Source organism: Amblyomma maculatum, chromosome 11 (assembly GCF_055883805.1).
Source record: "Amblyomma maculatum isolate TAMU_Amacu chromosome 11, ASM5588380v1, whole genome shotgun sequence".
NCBI lineage: Eukaryota > Metazoa > Arthropoda > Arachnida > Ixodida > Ixodidae > Amblyomma > Amblyomma maculatum.
The window spans coordinates 57,089,466-57,103,309 of NC_139354.1; the positions used below are offsets into that span (position 1 = coordinate 57,089,466).

The 13,844-nt window shown below is 42.4% G+C and overlaps 1 protein-coding gene across 1 annotated transcript in view; it reads right to left on the reverse strand.

Moving 5' to 3' along the window:
* LOC146173840 (prestin-like) overlaps window positions 1–13,844 on the reverse strand; it is an 83,697-nt gene that overhangs the window by 21,754 nt on the left and 48,099 nt on the right. Inside the window, exons 2-9 of the mRNA XM_084585284.1 lie at window positions 9,495–9,637; window positions 8,724–8,904; window positions 7,703–7,813; window positions 7,029–7,141; window positions 5,762–5,926; window positions 2,330–2,485; window positions 1,620–1,699; window positions 1,017–1,170 (exon numbers count right to left, since the gene is read on the reverse strand). Coding sequence (XP_084441410.1) covers window positions 1,017–1,170; window positions 1,620–1,699; window positions 2,330–2,485; window positions 5,762–5,926; window positions 7,029–7,141; window positions 7,703–7,813; window positions 8,724–8,904; window positions 9,495–9,637 — 1,103 coding nt within the window. The remainder of the gene's footprint in view (window positions 1–1,016; window positions 1,171–1,619; window positions 1,700–2,329; window positions 2,486–5,761; window positions 5,927–7,028; window positions 7,142–7,702; window positions 7,814–8,723; window positions 8,905–9,494; window positions 9,638–13,844) is intronic.

Genomic DNA, 13,844 nt, shown 5'->3' on the forward strand with positions numbered 1-13,844 from the left:
ACAATCCAGTTTGAGGTCTCAGAAATGGCAGAATCGCAGCGCTCGATATGAGTGCATTCTGAAGAAATAAAAAAAAATGTTTCTTCAAAAAAAAAAAATGAGGGGACACCTAAACTTTGCCTTAAGTGTAGACGCGAAGGGCCTTTAACGCTGCCTTTTCACTGCGACTTTTTTTTTCGCTTTGCTTCCTAAACAATTTCAATTCTTTTACTATTATAATTTATTATCAGTGCACATCCCAAACACGCGTTAGTAAGTCATATGCACCACAACATGGCTAAAAGGTGCCGCTCTAACCGGCTTATTATACACAAGGACCATTCGTGACCTATGCGTTGTGCAACCGCCTATCATGTGGAGGAACTTGGTTTGAGCCCAAATGGCAAGAAATCATTTAAATAAATTAATCGAAATTTCTGAAACAACTCAGAGAAACCTCTCCGCCAATTTCGGCTTCATTTAGACCCTTCTCCTATTCCTTATAGCATTATTTTGACTGTGTAGTATTTAAAATTCCCGCACAATATCAAGTGGTCGTGACGTAAGAACCCTGTTCACCAATTAGGACCTTTCCGCATGAATATTTTCGATAGGCGTTGCCGGCTCCACCAGTGGTTTTTCAACCGAACAAGTAATATTTATGAATGAAAAAAATATCCTGCCGAAAACTGCGCTTCCCTTCAGCGGCATGATTTGTAAGCAGCGTCTTGGCACGCGCACTGGCAGATTCGAGAACGTTACTGAGAAGCACAGAGAAGATCTTAGGGACTGTCAAGTAAGCATATAATTACGTTCAAACAGATCTGGGCAAATTCGTTTAAGTGATTTAGTCTACCTTTTCACATATCAGCGTTTTGTTTGAAGCAGTATTCAGATATGTGTCTTTGTTTGCGCCACATATCTGAATACGATGATGCACCAACTAGCCTCTCAAGCCGTTATTTTGTTTGAATCAGCTTGTTTCTATTCACATAAAACACGCGAAAGAGCCCTTTGTTATGGCGAAGCGCTCTTACCTGGTTAGGCACGACCTCGTATCCATGGTTCCTTGCGAAGATACGACCCAGGGACACGGTGACGGCGAATGAAACGACGGCTATGGTGAGAGCCGGCACAACAACTTTTGTGACTAGATTGATGTTAAGGTCGGGAAGACTCATTTCGGGAAACCTGCGTTCACATTACATTTTGTCAGACCCAGTGAATCCTCACATTAAACACAATATGCGATGAAGGGAGAGAAACTCGCGTAAACGAGTGTATAAAAGCTTAATAGTAATAATAATTGGTTCATAGAAAAGCGAAGGATGAGTATCGGTCACACTTGTTCTGTGGATACATGAACCGCGCCGTAAGGGAAGGGAGGAAAGTGGGAGTGAACGCTGAAAGAGAAAGGAGTACCGTAGTGGATCACTCCGCAGTGATTTCGACCACCTGGGGATCTTTAACCGGCACTCCCAGCATACATCATTACAAAAGCTTACTGCATTCCAATTTTCTGCATTTCTTACCGTCACTGTAAAAACAGTTCCGTACGAACACTCGCAAAAGTTCAGAGCGTGCGAGCGTCTAGGTGCACAGTATAAAGCAGAATCGAAAATAAATGCAAATATACCTACGTGTTGGGTATAGGACCGATTATGTCGAACCCTTTGTGCTCCAAGTCAAAGTAGCTGGATATCAGCGTGCCTATTATAACCTGCAAGATAGCATGTTTGCCATAATCATCAGCTCTTCCAACAATAACTCAGCAAACTGAGCAAATAAAATTGCAATTAAAATATGAAGAACTTCATGGTTCGGAGTACGTTGCCACAAGTGTTAAGCGAGAGAATAAATATAGGAAGCAATATTGTCTCCGGCGTCAGGACGATGTGACCAATCTTGCAAGAATTCGTTAAGAAAGATCTCCTCGGTAACGAAAAAAATTCTGTATTAGTTAGTGCCTATCTGGCCTCGCAAAAACTTCCTATACTGCACTTAGTACCGATAACCCCCATCAAAATACACCAGGGACGTTAGTTTGTTTTCAGGCATCTGTATGCAACGATAATACTCCGCCCTCGTCAACGGCTACGTTGGCATATTAGTAGCAAGCACTCTAAAAATTAGTCTTCACCTCACCATCCACTAACGACTATTAACGACACTTGCAGCTCCGAATGGTTGAACCACACAATGGCGTGATCATTATATTATTATGTGCACTTATGATAGATAAAAATAAAACTTGTCGAAAACTGATTTGCAATCTTTAAAACCGCCAGGAGCTTCACCCAAGGAAGTTACACAGTGTTACTAGAAAAAACAGGTGGCTAGATCGCCTCACCAGCATCATTTCGATAGGCACCGGCATCCTGATTTTTCTTTCTACAAAGGGGTCGATCGCTAGCTTGACGAACAGCAAGATGAAGATGCAGCAAGCTGAGAGTGCCAGCGTGGGAAGATGTGTGTCTGGCAGCAGAGTGAAGAATTTCACGTAGAGCTGCAAGAGCGAAGAAAATTTCATATTTTATAGCTGGTCTGCTCACGTGCCTCTTTCGTTTTTTCGAGATTGCGTCCGATGCATTCCTACGTAAACGGAACAGAAATAGGCGCCTCCAGCGCATTCCGATGATGAGATGCAGTAGCAAAGAGACTACGAAAAGACAGTAAACACACTCACTGTTCGCCCTTCAAAAGAAGTATCTACAAGCGATTTAAGTCTCAGCAGTGCTTGCTGAAACTCCACTCAAGTGCGGTCCCATTTTAATTGAAATATATCTCGAGAACTACGGGAGCTTTACATGTTCCTGCTCTCTCTGCAGCAACATGTACAGTTCCCGTATATATTTTCGCAGCACAGCACTACCGTAATAAAAAAACAACGTGTCCGAAAAATACTAAACTATCCTGTCGCCAGGCGCGGCTAGCATTAGAGGAAAGAGGCTGCCATCAAAAATGTATATGCCACTCAAAAAAAGGGATATCTGATTCAACCGCAGCCATCCCAAACGGGACCAGCCTGTCATCAAAGTGAAAGAAGGCTGCGTAACGGCGGCAGCTTCCTCCTAGCGAATAATTCACGGGTTCCCGCTGCTCGTTTTGTGCGAAGAAGAAACTGTGGGCTTGGGCACGGTGAGATTGAGAGATTGAGAGAAAAGGGAGTATAACGTACACAGGTACCGTGTCAGTAAGCAGAACCCTGACAGATACGCAATTGTACCCTTAATTAGAATAAATGTTGGGTGGACTCGAGTTTGGCGGGATGATCAAAAAATATACGTGTTCCTTTTTGGACAGAGCACCTGGTGTGCCTTTTACTCCATTTCCTTTGCAAGTTGAGTAAATGACTAATTTGAAAGCTGCGGTGCTTAATTACTCAAAACAATCACTTTTAGATCTCGCTTTGCTGGCTATTTAGTGCGACGCCGCAGCTCAGGGTTGCGCTATAGCGAAACTGGTGCTAAAAAAAAAATTTACTGTCCCTCCCAGAGGTCACGCATACGATGAATACCAACAATTCTACCGGGCAAACGTTTTATTAAGAACGCTGAGCTGTTTTTATCTGCGCCAGAAGTGCTGTTATTCAGCATGGCCAAAGCAAAAGTGAGGCAAAATGTTCGATAACCTTTTGGAAGCTCTGTTACTTCTTTGGCGCCATATCTAAAAATGAAAAACATTCGTGTCCACGTGAACAAGGACGTCATTACAAATAATCATACTACTTTCCAAATTCATTGTAGACTAATGTCATTACTTTTCATGAATGGCAATTAATAATGTATTTGCTTATTTTTGTTGACTTTGGATATGTAAATTTTAATGAAATATAAATTCCTTTTCACAATTATTTTGTCCCGATAATGGTATAGCTGACAATGCGGACTCTAGTCTCTTCTTTTAAAAATGGAATCCAAAATATTTAAAATTCTAGCCAATGGTAGCATCAGCTGCGCTCATTACCATCCCCAGTTTTCTCACATTTCCATTGCCCTCATCACCACAACATATTTTTTTCAAGCTTGTAAAGAATGACAAGAACTTTTCTTCATCTAGGATCAACATAGTTACACCTGACAACTAGAAAAAACTATTCTCTTAAGACTTCTACAATATATAGGTGCCACCTTCTCTCTCAGTATCCAGGCTGCATGGTTTTGCTTGGTTTGGTTTACAGGGTTTAACGTCCCAAAGCAGTAAGACTAACAGACGCCGTAGTGGAGGACTCCGGAAATATGTGACTCTTTAACGTGCACAGACATCCCATAGCATACGGACACCTTCCTTTTCGCCTTCGAAATGCGACCGCCGCGGCCGGGATTGAACCCCGCATCTTTGGACATAGAAGACGAGCGTCCTAACCACTGCCCCATCGCGGGCGGCGGTGCAGCATGACTTTCTTCTTTCATGTTTTGTAGAGCCTTTAAAGCTTCCGTAAAAATCAAAACATTTTTTAGATCAGGTCAGGGGTCTTTTTACCTTACAGAGATATAGAGCTCGATTGGTGGTGTAAACACTCCTCTATACTACAAAAAACTCAAACCGCACAGCCTAGCTACTTTTGGTAGAGTGCACGTGCACTGACAACCCCTCGCTTTCTCCCCTGCCAACATTATTAAGATTTAACTCTTCAACAGCAGCACCAATTACGCTTTTATTCAACAGCGCAAAAAACTCGTCGGTCCCATTTGCGCTATGAAATGGCGTCAGACAAACGCTATGAAATGACGTCAGAAAGAGGGGGCAATTATAACAAGTTATATTTTTGACAACAGTGATATGCGATGTTCGGTCGATCATGACCACAAAATATTGTAGCTATTTAATTCACTAGCATAAAAGTGAATCCATTGGGTTGTATGTAAGGACGTTGGCAGGCCCATGCCTGTAATGTGTGCAGGTCCAGGTATGACGTAAGATTATTCATCATGACTGAAATATATGGCCCAGCTGCTTTAAGAATGTGTCACATGTGGTCCGACATATCCCGCACTCTCGAGATGATATCCTTGGGATGCTACAAATCAGACTGGGATTCGGGCTACGCAACCGCGATTTGGTTTAAAGCAATAGAGTTGAAGGCCCCATTTCCCAAAAAAAACCGGCCACATCGTTGTCGGAATTCTGCGAAAAATAACGACATGGCTCTGGCAGGTAGTAGCTGGCAGCTGACATGACACTGATTGGTCGAAAGCCTATGTGACGTCACAAGATCAAGCGCTCACTTTGTCAGGAGCTACCAACTGGGGCTTCTCATTTTAGATGGGATGTTGAAGGGAGCCGAACCTTCCAGGGCCCTTGCATTCCTAGTCACACATACTATCCCCTGGCCACGCAGGTAGACTGTATGGTTTGATTATATGTATACGTTTGCATCTATGACTTGGTTTCGTTTGGTTTTTGAGGCTTAACGTCCCAAAGCTACTCAGGCTATGAGAGACGCCGTAGTGGAGGTCTCAGGAAATTAGTGTTTCGCATAACGAGACAAGTATGCTACTACTCTATATTAAAGAGTATGCGTGAGATAACACCGAAACGAATTAATGGATTAGATAAATTATTTTCGAAAGGTGTATTCGAAAGAGTGTCTGTAAGGGGAGCCCCAGATAGGAGCATATCGGGCTGTCGCGTCATACCATCAAAGGCAAAGATAAGGGTGTCCACCCATCCGCTATTTCGATTTCTTTTTTCAGTAGTAACTCACATGAGCTAGCTTAGAACTACACTCATTTTCTCGCATAGCGCTGCATTTTGTCGCGCATGAGCCAATGTTGCTTACCTTAATCAGCAGGAACGGGCCAGAGAAATGCCCCACGGGTATACCAAAGAGGCTTTCCAATTGGCTGGAGCCTATGTGAGTCGACACGCCAGCCGTAAAGCCACTCACGAACTGCTCTGACAGGAACACGCTTAGGCCTCCGAGGTTCAAAACACCTAATGCCAGCTGCGTAAACGTAATGCAAGGTTATAGCAAATTATGCAGTATCGATAAGATGCAGCCTAAAGGATATGCGGTAGTTTGTGAACCTATCTATAAAAAAAATCTTATACCAGCTAGCGCCCCAGCAATGGGGCCTTCAGATGAGTACGAACTCAGTTTTTGGTAGCGTGTATTGCACAAGATATAACTACACTCTGAATTCACCATGCGGCAGAGCCCAACCACCACAATATAATGTATAGACAAAAATATTTCTTTCACCTCTTTCAACAAGTTTCACCGGTTTCAGTAGCAACTGTTCAGTGATGTTATGACATAGATCATAGAGCATGGAGAGGTGAAAAACCGATGAAATCGCTCCCTTCGCTCTTTTCATTAAAGTAAAGCAACAGAGAAAAGGGAAAAAATCAAGTGCAAATTATTTCGCGCTCCTATAAAATACCACGCGAATCGATCTAGGTACAATTGTTTCTTCCGTATCAAAAAAAGAAAAAACAGCACCCAAAATATTGGTGTCCCTACTTCTATGGGTAACAAACTGAAATCAAATAGAACTTACTATTCAAACGCCCTAACTGTCATCTACTGACTATCGTTACGCGTATTACCTTCGTACAGCATCTAATACACTGTAATGACAAAACTCTTTGAGCCCATAGCAGAAGCACGTGTATGTTCGTACTAAATGTGGTCACAGTGATGTGCTAACGCAAGACTAAGAGCTCAAAAATAATAGCTACTGGAAAGGAAAAGCAAGCCAGATCTACTCATAGTTTGAGGTTAATATTTCAAATTCAAAATTATAATATTATTCAGGCTTCAATTGTAAAATTGACTTTCTGTCGCTGTTTTGTCCGCGCTTCATTTCTCGCGTAAAAGCTTATGTGTGTACTAACCAGCAAAGAAAAAAAAACACTTTCAAGGAAAGAAAACTTAATGTTATTAAAGCGCGAAAAGTTCGGCATACCACAACAGCTTTTTTTACAACAAAAATACAAGGAGCTTGGCATGATGGTAATCAACATTAGCCTAGGTTTGTTTTCATTCGTTTTGTTACACTTTATCAAGGCCAGGCATGCACGCATATATAGCGTTGGTCGCTCACCTGATACAAGCCTACAAAGAACATCAACGTTGAGGCGACGTTCGCTGCTCCAAACTCTTCCTTATACTGCTCCACAACGGCCCCTGTCATCATGCAGACCACAGCAAAAGCTCCTGCAGAGAGGAACATTCACACCGGAATATAGACACTCTTCTATACTTGCCACAGTGTGCGGAAAAGTATATAAGCGCCACCCGAAGAATTCTATTTGTAGGGATAAGTATACGATGACTTTCTACAAAAACCGGCGTAATATGTCGTAAATGAAAATTTTAAAGCCACCTTATTGGATGAAGAGGATGTTGTCCAGGTGTACTCAGATTGTAAAAGTAAAGGGGGCTTGAGTGTGACAGATGAATGTTACCACATCCGCACTATATCAAATCGAATTAAGTGGATGTGGCATATTTGTTAGTCATGCCATCTAGGGGAAGGTTTTCTTTTTTTTGCCTTTTGTTCGTCGAGGTCCTAATTTTGGAATACTCTCTCAAGACGCAAGAAAGCATATAAGCTAATGTTATTCATATTAATGGGATCGTTGTATAAGTACTACGTATACGTACAACTGAGTGTTAACTGAACATGTTTGACGCGACCACTGCTTTAGCTAGTCCAATTGGAACCGCTTTAAACAGCTCTTTTGACCCGTATACAAAGAATTAGACGTCAATTACCAATGGAGAGCTGTCTGGAAGTCCCGAAGATTGCGTACATCAGCATCGGAAACATAGCTGTGTATAAAGCGTTGACTGCTGGCACGCTGGCAAGTAGAGAGTATCCAAAGCCTATGAAAAGAGGCAAAGACAATGACTCGTTCAAGTGTGAGGCCACTACTTTGAATTAGAATACGCAAAAGAGGATGTCTCGTTTAATGAAAATCAACTACAACCTATTTTGTAACTCAACTCGCTGAGATTTTTATCCTAATGCAGCATATGCGCCTTTACAAAGACCAGGCAAATTTTCAGAATGAGAACTGCGTTGGGAACCACAGTCTATTCGCCTGCATAAAACAGCATAACTGAAAAACAGGTTCCTGCTAAAGCGATATTTGTTCAACATTTGGCCAAGGTGCATGGAATTTGATTAGTGTTTTAAGATTTTTACCCACGGATAAATCCTCTTCAAACTGCTTGTAGCGCTGCTTTTTTGTAGGCCGTGAACTGCGACATGTGTGCATCCGTAATGACATGATTACCCCAATCCGCACATTAAGATGTTTAAGATCATCGGTTCTGATCATTTTTAGAGTTTCATCTCTAACATTTGAAGTGAGCATGTATAAGATAACAACTGCACGAAGTTCTATAACCGTCTCCTACAATTGAATCTACCGACCAGATAAGCGTACGCGAAATCTTATTGATATACAGCTTCAGACGTCACCGCTCCGCGTTCGCGTTATCCTTTTTGGTCAGTGTGGATGGAAGAATTATTTAAATATTTGTCCAGTAAGAATGCACCGTTTGTGGTCAAGCGGTCTAGATGTGTGACTGTAAATGTGCGGCATCTTAAGACGTAAGTGAAGAAGGGAAGAGGACGCATTGTTATCCCTCCCACTTAGAGGTGAATACGCTGTAAGCCTTCACAATATTTTACACTTTTTTCCTTGCCCTGTGTGCGCTCTCCGGACCTTTAGCGAAGGCAGTTATCAAAATTCCTTGTAAGTTGACGCGAACACCGAGAAGCGCTCACTTTGGGGCACATGAAAAATGGCGACGCTGATGCCAGCGATGATGTCAGCGATTAGCCACCGCTTGAGGTCGTAGCTTCGCACCCAGCTGACGATCGGGAAAAAGCCCAAAATCTTCTTCTGTAGGTGTTTGACGTGCCATCTTTTTCGTATTGAGTTGGCCAAGCGGTCACATATTGGAACCTGAGGGTGGAGAGAAAAGATTTAAAATTACTGGGTAACGGTAAATATCATGACCATCGCTCATGTACTTTGCCAACATTGCATAAATCAGATATGTTAGCTAGCGACCTATAAAGGTTCGGTTTAGCTTATGCGGTTAAAATTTGCAAAGGCTTGAAAGCTACCACGGCTTCAATGGTCATGCAATGAAAAACCAGCACACTACCTAATTTAACAATAGGCACTTAATGGTTTCAAAGAGTACAGGATTCTATTTTATTGCCACAACAAAACGAAGACTTAACGTTGGTATAAATGTTTACCCAGCTTTCTCAGTGCTTTGTTCTAGTTCGAGGTCTGTAGCTCTAGAAGTTAACTTACGAGTATGTTTTTGTTTAATTTATGGGATTTAATGTCCCAAAGCGACTCCGGTATGAGGGCTCCGCAAATGTTGGCCACCAGGGTTCCTTTAACGCGAACTGACATCGCACAGCACATGGGCCCCTTGATTTTCCCCTCCATCGAAATTGGTCGCCATGACCGACATTCGGCTAGACAATGGCTGAAACAGATTCCACAGAAAATCTACACAGCGCATCAGTTTTTCGTACCTTATTCTTGGGGACGCCAGCAAATTCACTGTCGAAGTGAGGCTGTGTGAACACCTGTCTCTGGTTGGGTGGAGTTTCGGCATTTTCCGGTGGCCGCAGGTCGTACCGGTCGCTTTTGCTGAGCCGCCTGATCATAGTGGGTCCTGCGGAAGTGTGTAGAGTGTGTCAATTCCCTTCTGTGTACCCCTGACCTGAAAGCTGATCCAGCATGCCAGCCGGATAGCGGGCGCCCATGGCGCCCAGGGCTAAAGGCTGCGATCAAAATAGAGACAATTAGAACTCAAGTGACTCCTAAGGGTGGTCATTCCAATATAGTTGCTACCGTCAGCATAACAACCGAGCAGCTAGGAATATCATGCACACTTTTCACTTCAAAGAACAGATGTAGGCAAACATTACAAATCATGCTTCAGTTAAAGACTAAAAGCAGCAGCCGAGTGTCAGCGGTCATATATAAGGCATCAAATTTCTGACCTTCACTGAATTTGAATGCATGATATGGTGGAATCTATTACATCGAAAAGAAAGACGACTGTTAGGCAAATGAAATGGTACTGGAGTCGCTGATCAAGAAGTATACAATCATAAACACCGGCCATAAGATGGTCTTGCCTCTTATAAAATCACGCTACCCGGCTATATCCGCTGCTGTCTGCGCTTTATCGAAAAGGAAGGAAAGTGAACTCAAGGCTACAACATCGGTACTCCTGGGAACTGGTCGAACAGGTTAATATCGGACAGCGCGTAGTTCCTTTGCTAACTTCTTTGGTGAACATAACCGCAGTCATCCTGACTTTGTTACCCTAATAACACCCACTGCTGGGCAACCGCATTCCCGATGTCGCTCCAATTAAGCCGATGCAGCGCCAGCTATATTTGAGGGGATTCCTGGAAACTTCTTAATCTCATCTGCCCCCCTGAAATCCAGCCTTAACCTTGCTAAGCTTTCCCTCCTATGAAATCCAATCTGTCACCCTTAAGCACGATCGGCTACTTGACTTCGCTTGACATGACTTAATCATTCTTATTTCATCTCGGTTTCGACTAGAATACAATTAAATCATGTTTTTTTCTTTCGCTTCCCTACTGAAAAACCAAAAGTTCTACCGGGCAATAACCTTACAAAATCTCACCAAACCGCATAGGCCCTCATACGGCGGACATCATTATCATAAAATATTTTGCATAGTTTATGATGATGTACAAGCAACTATGATACCTTATGCAATTATATGCGATTTGTACGTGATTTCTTATGCGAATTGAGTGAGATTGTGTGAAAAAATGTGAGGGTATTGCCTCATGCAATTTTTTCAGTAGGGTTACATTGCACGCTTCGTGTAACCTAACGTTATGCCTACCACTTTCTGCTGTCTGCAATTTAGTGTTAACCCCTTTATAGTCAGCCTTCACGTTTTTGACCCATAGGTGAGTACCGGTAATCTCTTTGGCACAATAGATTTTAAAAATATACAGGATTGCATATAAGAGCGGGAAAAGCCAAAGCTGCTTTACAGGACATGCTTTCAATATTTGCATCGTCACTGTCATTCCTAGTATCATCGTCATCACAATTTTCTCTACTATCATCATTATCAACTAAATGCACCGTCATTGTCGCTATTGCCATCATCTTATCACTAACTGCACCGACATTATCAATGCTACCATCATCATTTTCACTGAATGCATCGTCCATGACATCGTTACTATCTTCCTCCCGCTAGACGAGGAGAATTAGAATCGGTTTCTCGAGAACCCGGCGTGGAGTAGTCGTTTGCGCGTCCAGCTGAGTATAACCCCATGCCTACACCTTTAGAGGTGCCATGACAGGCTCGTCCTACGTATTGCAGTTTTGCGCTCCTGTGTACATATTTAAGCGTGCTATCCTACTCACAAAGTTCTTCTCGCGATCTATATTTAAACAAAACACGATAGAAACCGCGATCGGCAAACGCCACTAACAAAAAGCGACAACCATATTGAAATGTTCACATGACGTCACAAGAGCATGAAAAGCGAACAACCGTCTTCGATGCAGGCTGCAAAGGGCAAAGGACATGTCTCATTTGCTTTGATGAACAATTGAAGTCGGGGTCATCTCTCATGTGGGTGTACTTCATCAACCCGTTCAAGCACGAATAATTGGCAGACAATTATAATTTTCGACAATGGGAACGGTAAATTTGAATGCTGCACTTCAGAGCTTTCGTTTTTCCATGTGCTGCTGAGATAAACAAGTTGACACACACGTGCGCACACGCGTGCCCAAACACGCATACACGCGCACCCACACACGCACGCACACATACCTAAGCACTATTCTTTGACTTCCCCACCGTATAACCGATCAGCTGGCACTCTCTTTCTTGTTCTTGACCGATAGCTTGGAGGTCTATCACCTGAGAAGTGCCTAATGTCTTTCAGGTGCCGGACTAAATGCGAAGGCTATCTATGTATCACGTGAGGTGTTCCTATCAGTAGAATGATTCGGAGCGCCTCGTCGACCTCACATCGGCTAGCACCTGAAAGGAACGGGCATGTTTGTCTTCCGCGCCCTCATATTTCACCACGGTACAATTGTTTCTGACGGTGCAATCTCAGCGCGACCCACTTGCCTGTCCAAGTCATACTGCCATACTCGCCTCCTCTTTCCATGTTATGCTTCCGCGGTGTCCTCTTCTGCTACTGCTCTGTTCTCTCTCTAGCGCTACCCCTCACTTGCCCTTCATCCCCACCCTCTTGTTGTACAATATCGGCCATGAAAGAAATGATGTAGCTTGTGATATCCTGAAAAACGTGTTAACCAGCTCCCATCAGACTAGAAACGGATAGGTATTAGTACATTTGTCATCAAAGCAGGGATACAGTACTAAGGCTACAAAATATCGTAAAAAATATTTTAACACTAGTGGTTCCATTAAAAATATATTCTTAATTGGCTGAAACTAAACTTGAACCGTCTAATATTATGCAAGCTTATGTGTGCGCAACTGCTTTAGTGTTTTTTGTTTAATTGCAGAAGGAGCCTCCTTTCACATCATGTCATGTAAGCAGTGGTAAGAAGAGATGCCTGAATGTCAAGAAGCAATGACTTTAACGGTGTTCTTCCCGGTTAAAGTGCACTATTTCTTTTTTTTCCTTCTCATGAATTGCAGACATGATACCCACGAAGAGCGCAGGTCAAGGCATCCCACCTTTGTTTCTCTGCTAAGTTCCAAACCCAGCTGTCGAGTACTGGTCTGAAACGTTCTGTAGCAATAAATCACTGATTTAAATTGAAATTATTTGAAATTTGAATTGAATGAAACAATTCATTTGAATTTAAAATAACTTATTGTAATTCCATTGATGTATTCACTCTGGAGCACGAAGCTCTAAAATTAGGCTTGTGTGGAAGTGCTGCATTTAAAGTGAGCTCCCTAAGGAAGTGAATTATATTTTTTGGCATCCTGAATGCCACATGATAGCAGTAAAAATTACTCCTTAAACTACCTATTTAAACTATTTCTGCAGAAACAGCGACATACTCCTCAAAAGAGTATTTAACAGTGCTATTAGATGCCATGGTAACTCCTTAGTGACCCGATGTATACTCCAAAAAGAACCCCTGTCCTGAGAGAAGTCAAATCTTTCTTCATTTAAATGCTATAAGACTTCTCCGTACGCGAGAGCAAGTGCTCCTTTTCTGAGGAGTAAAATATACAGCTTCCCGAGAGTGCATGCGCTAAGTCATTCACTCCTCGTTGGATGGTTTCGAGTTCGCAGTGTAAGTGCTAGAACTAGAAAATGCCTTAGGTATTGAGCATTAGGTATTCCATCAGTATATCTCACAACCTAATACTTTTTAGGATAGGTTCATTTACTCTGAATAAGCATTAAAAAAAAACAGACGCTACTCCTTAACCTCTCAGCACAGAAGCCTCTGTCATGCAAGAAAACTATGCAGAAAAATATCGCGACAGCTGTGCCTTTTTCCACGTGATAAAAATATTTTACATATCATTAACGTTTCAATGTTCATTCTCAATGTCCTAGAAGAAACACAAAAACCAAGGAGATGGCTGTATCGATTTTGCTATAACCAGTGAAGGACATATTTGAAAGCTATCGCCATATGTTCTTTCCTTTTTTGAAGAGTGAGTCTTTCTCGACGCTATATTCCCTAGTATTCACCGCATAATGTTTCAAGTATACTTTATTTTGGCTACCAAAGCGAAATGAGACGAAAATAAAATCGGTCATCGATAAGTAAACGGGTCTCCTACGTACTTCGGTCTTGAGCACGAACAGGCTATCATCTAAACGCCTGCCATTTCTAAGGACGTTCTGAAGTTTTCCGAGTATCTT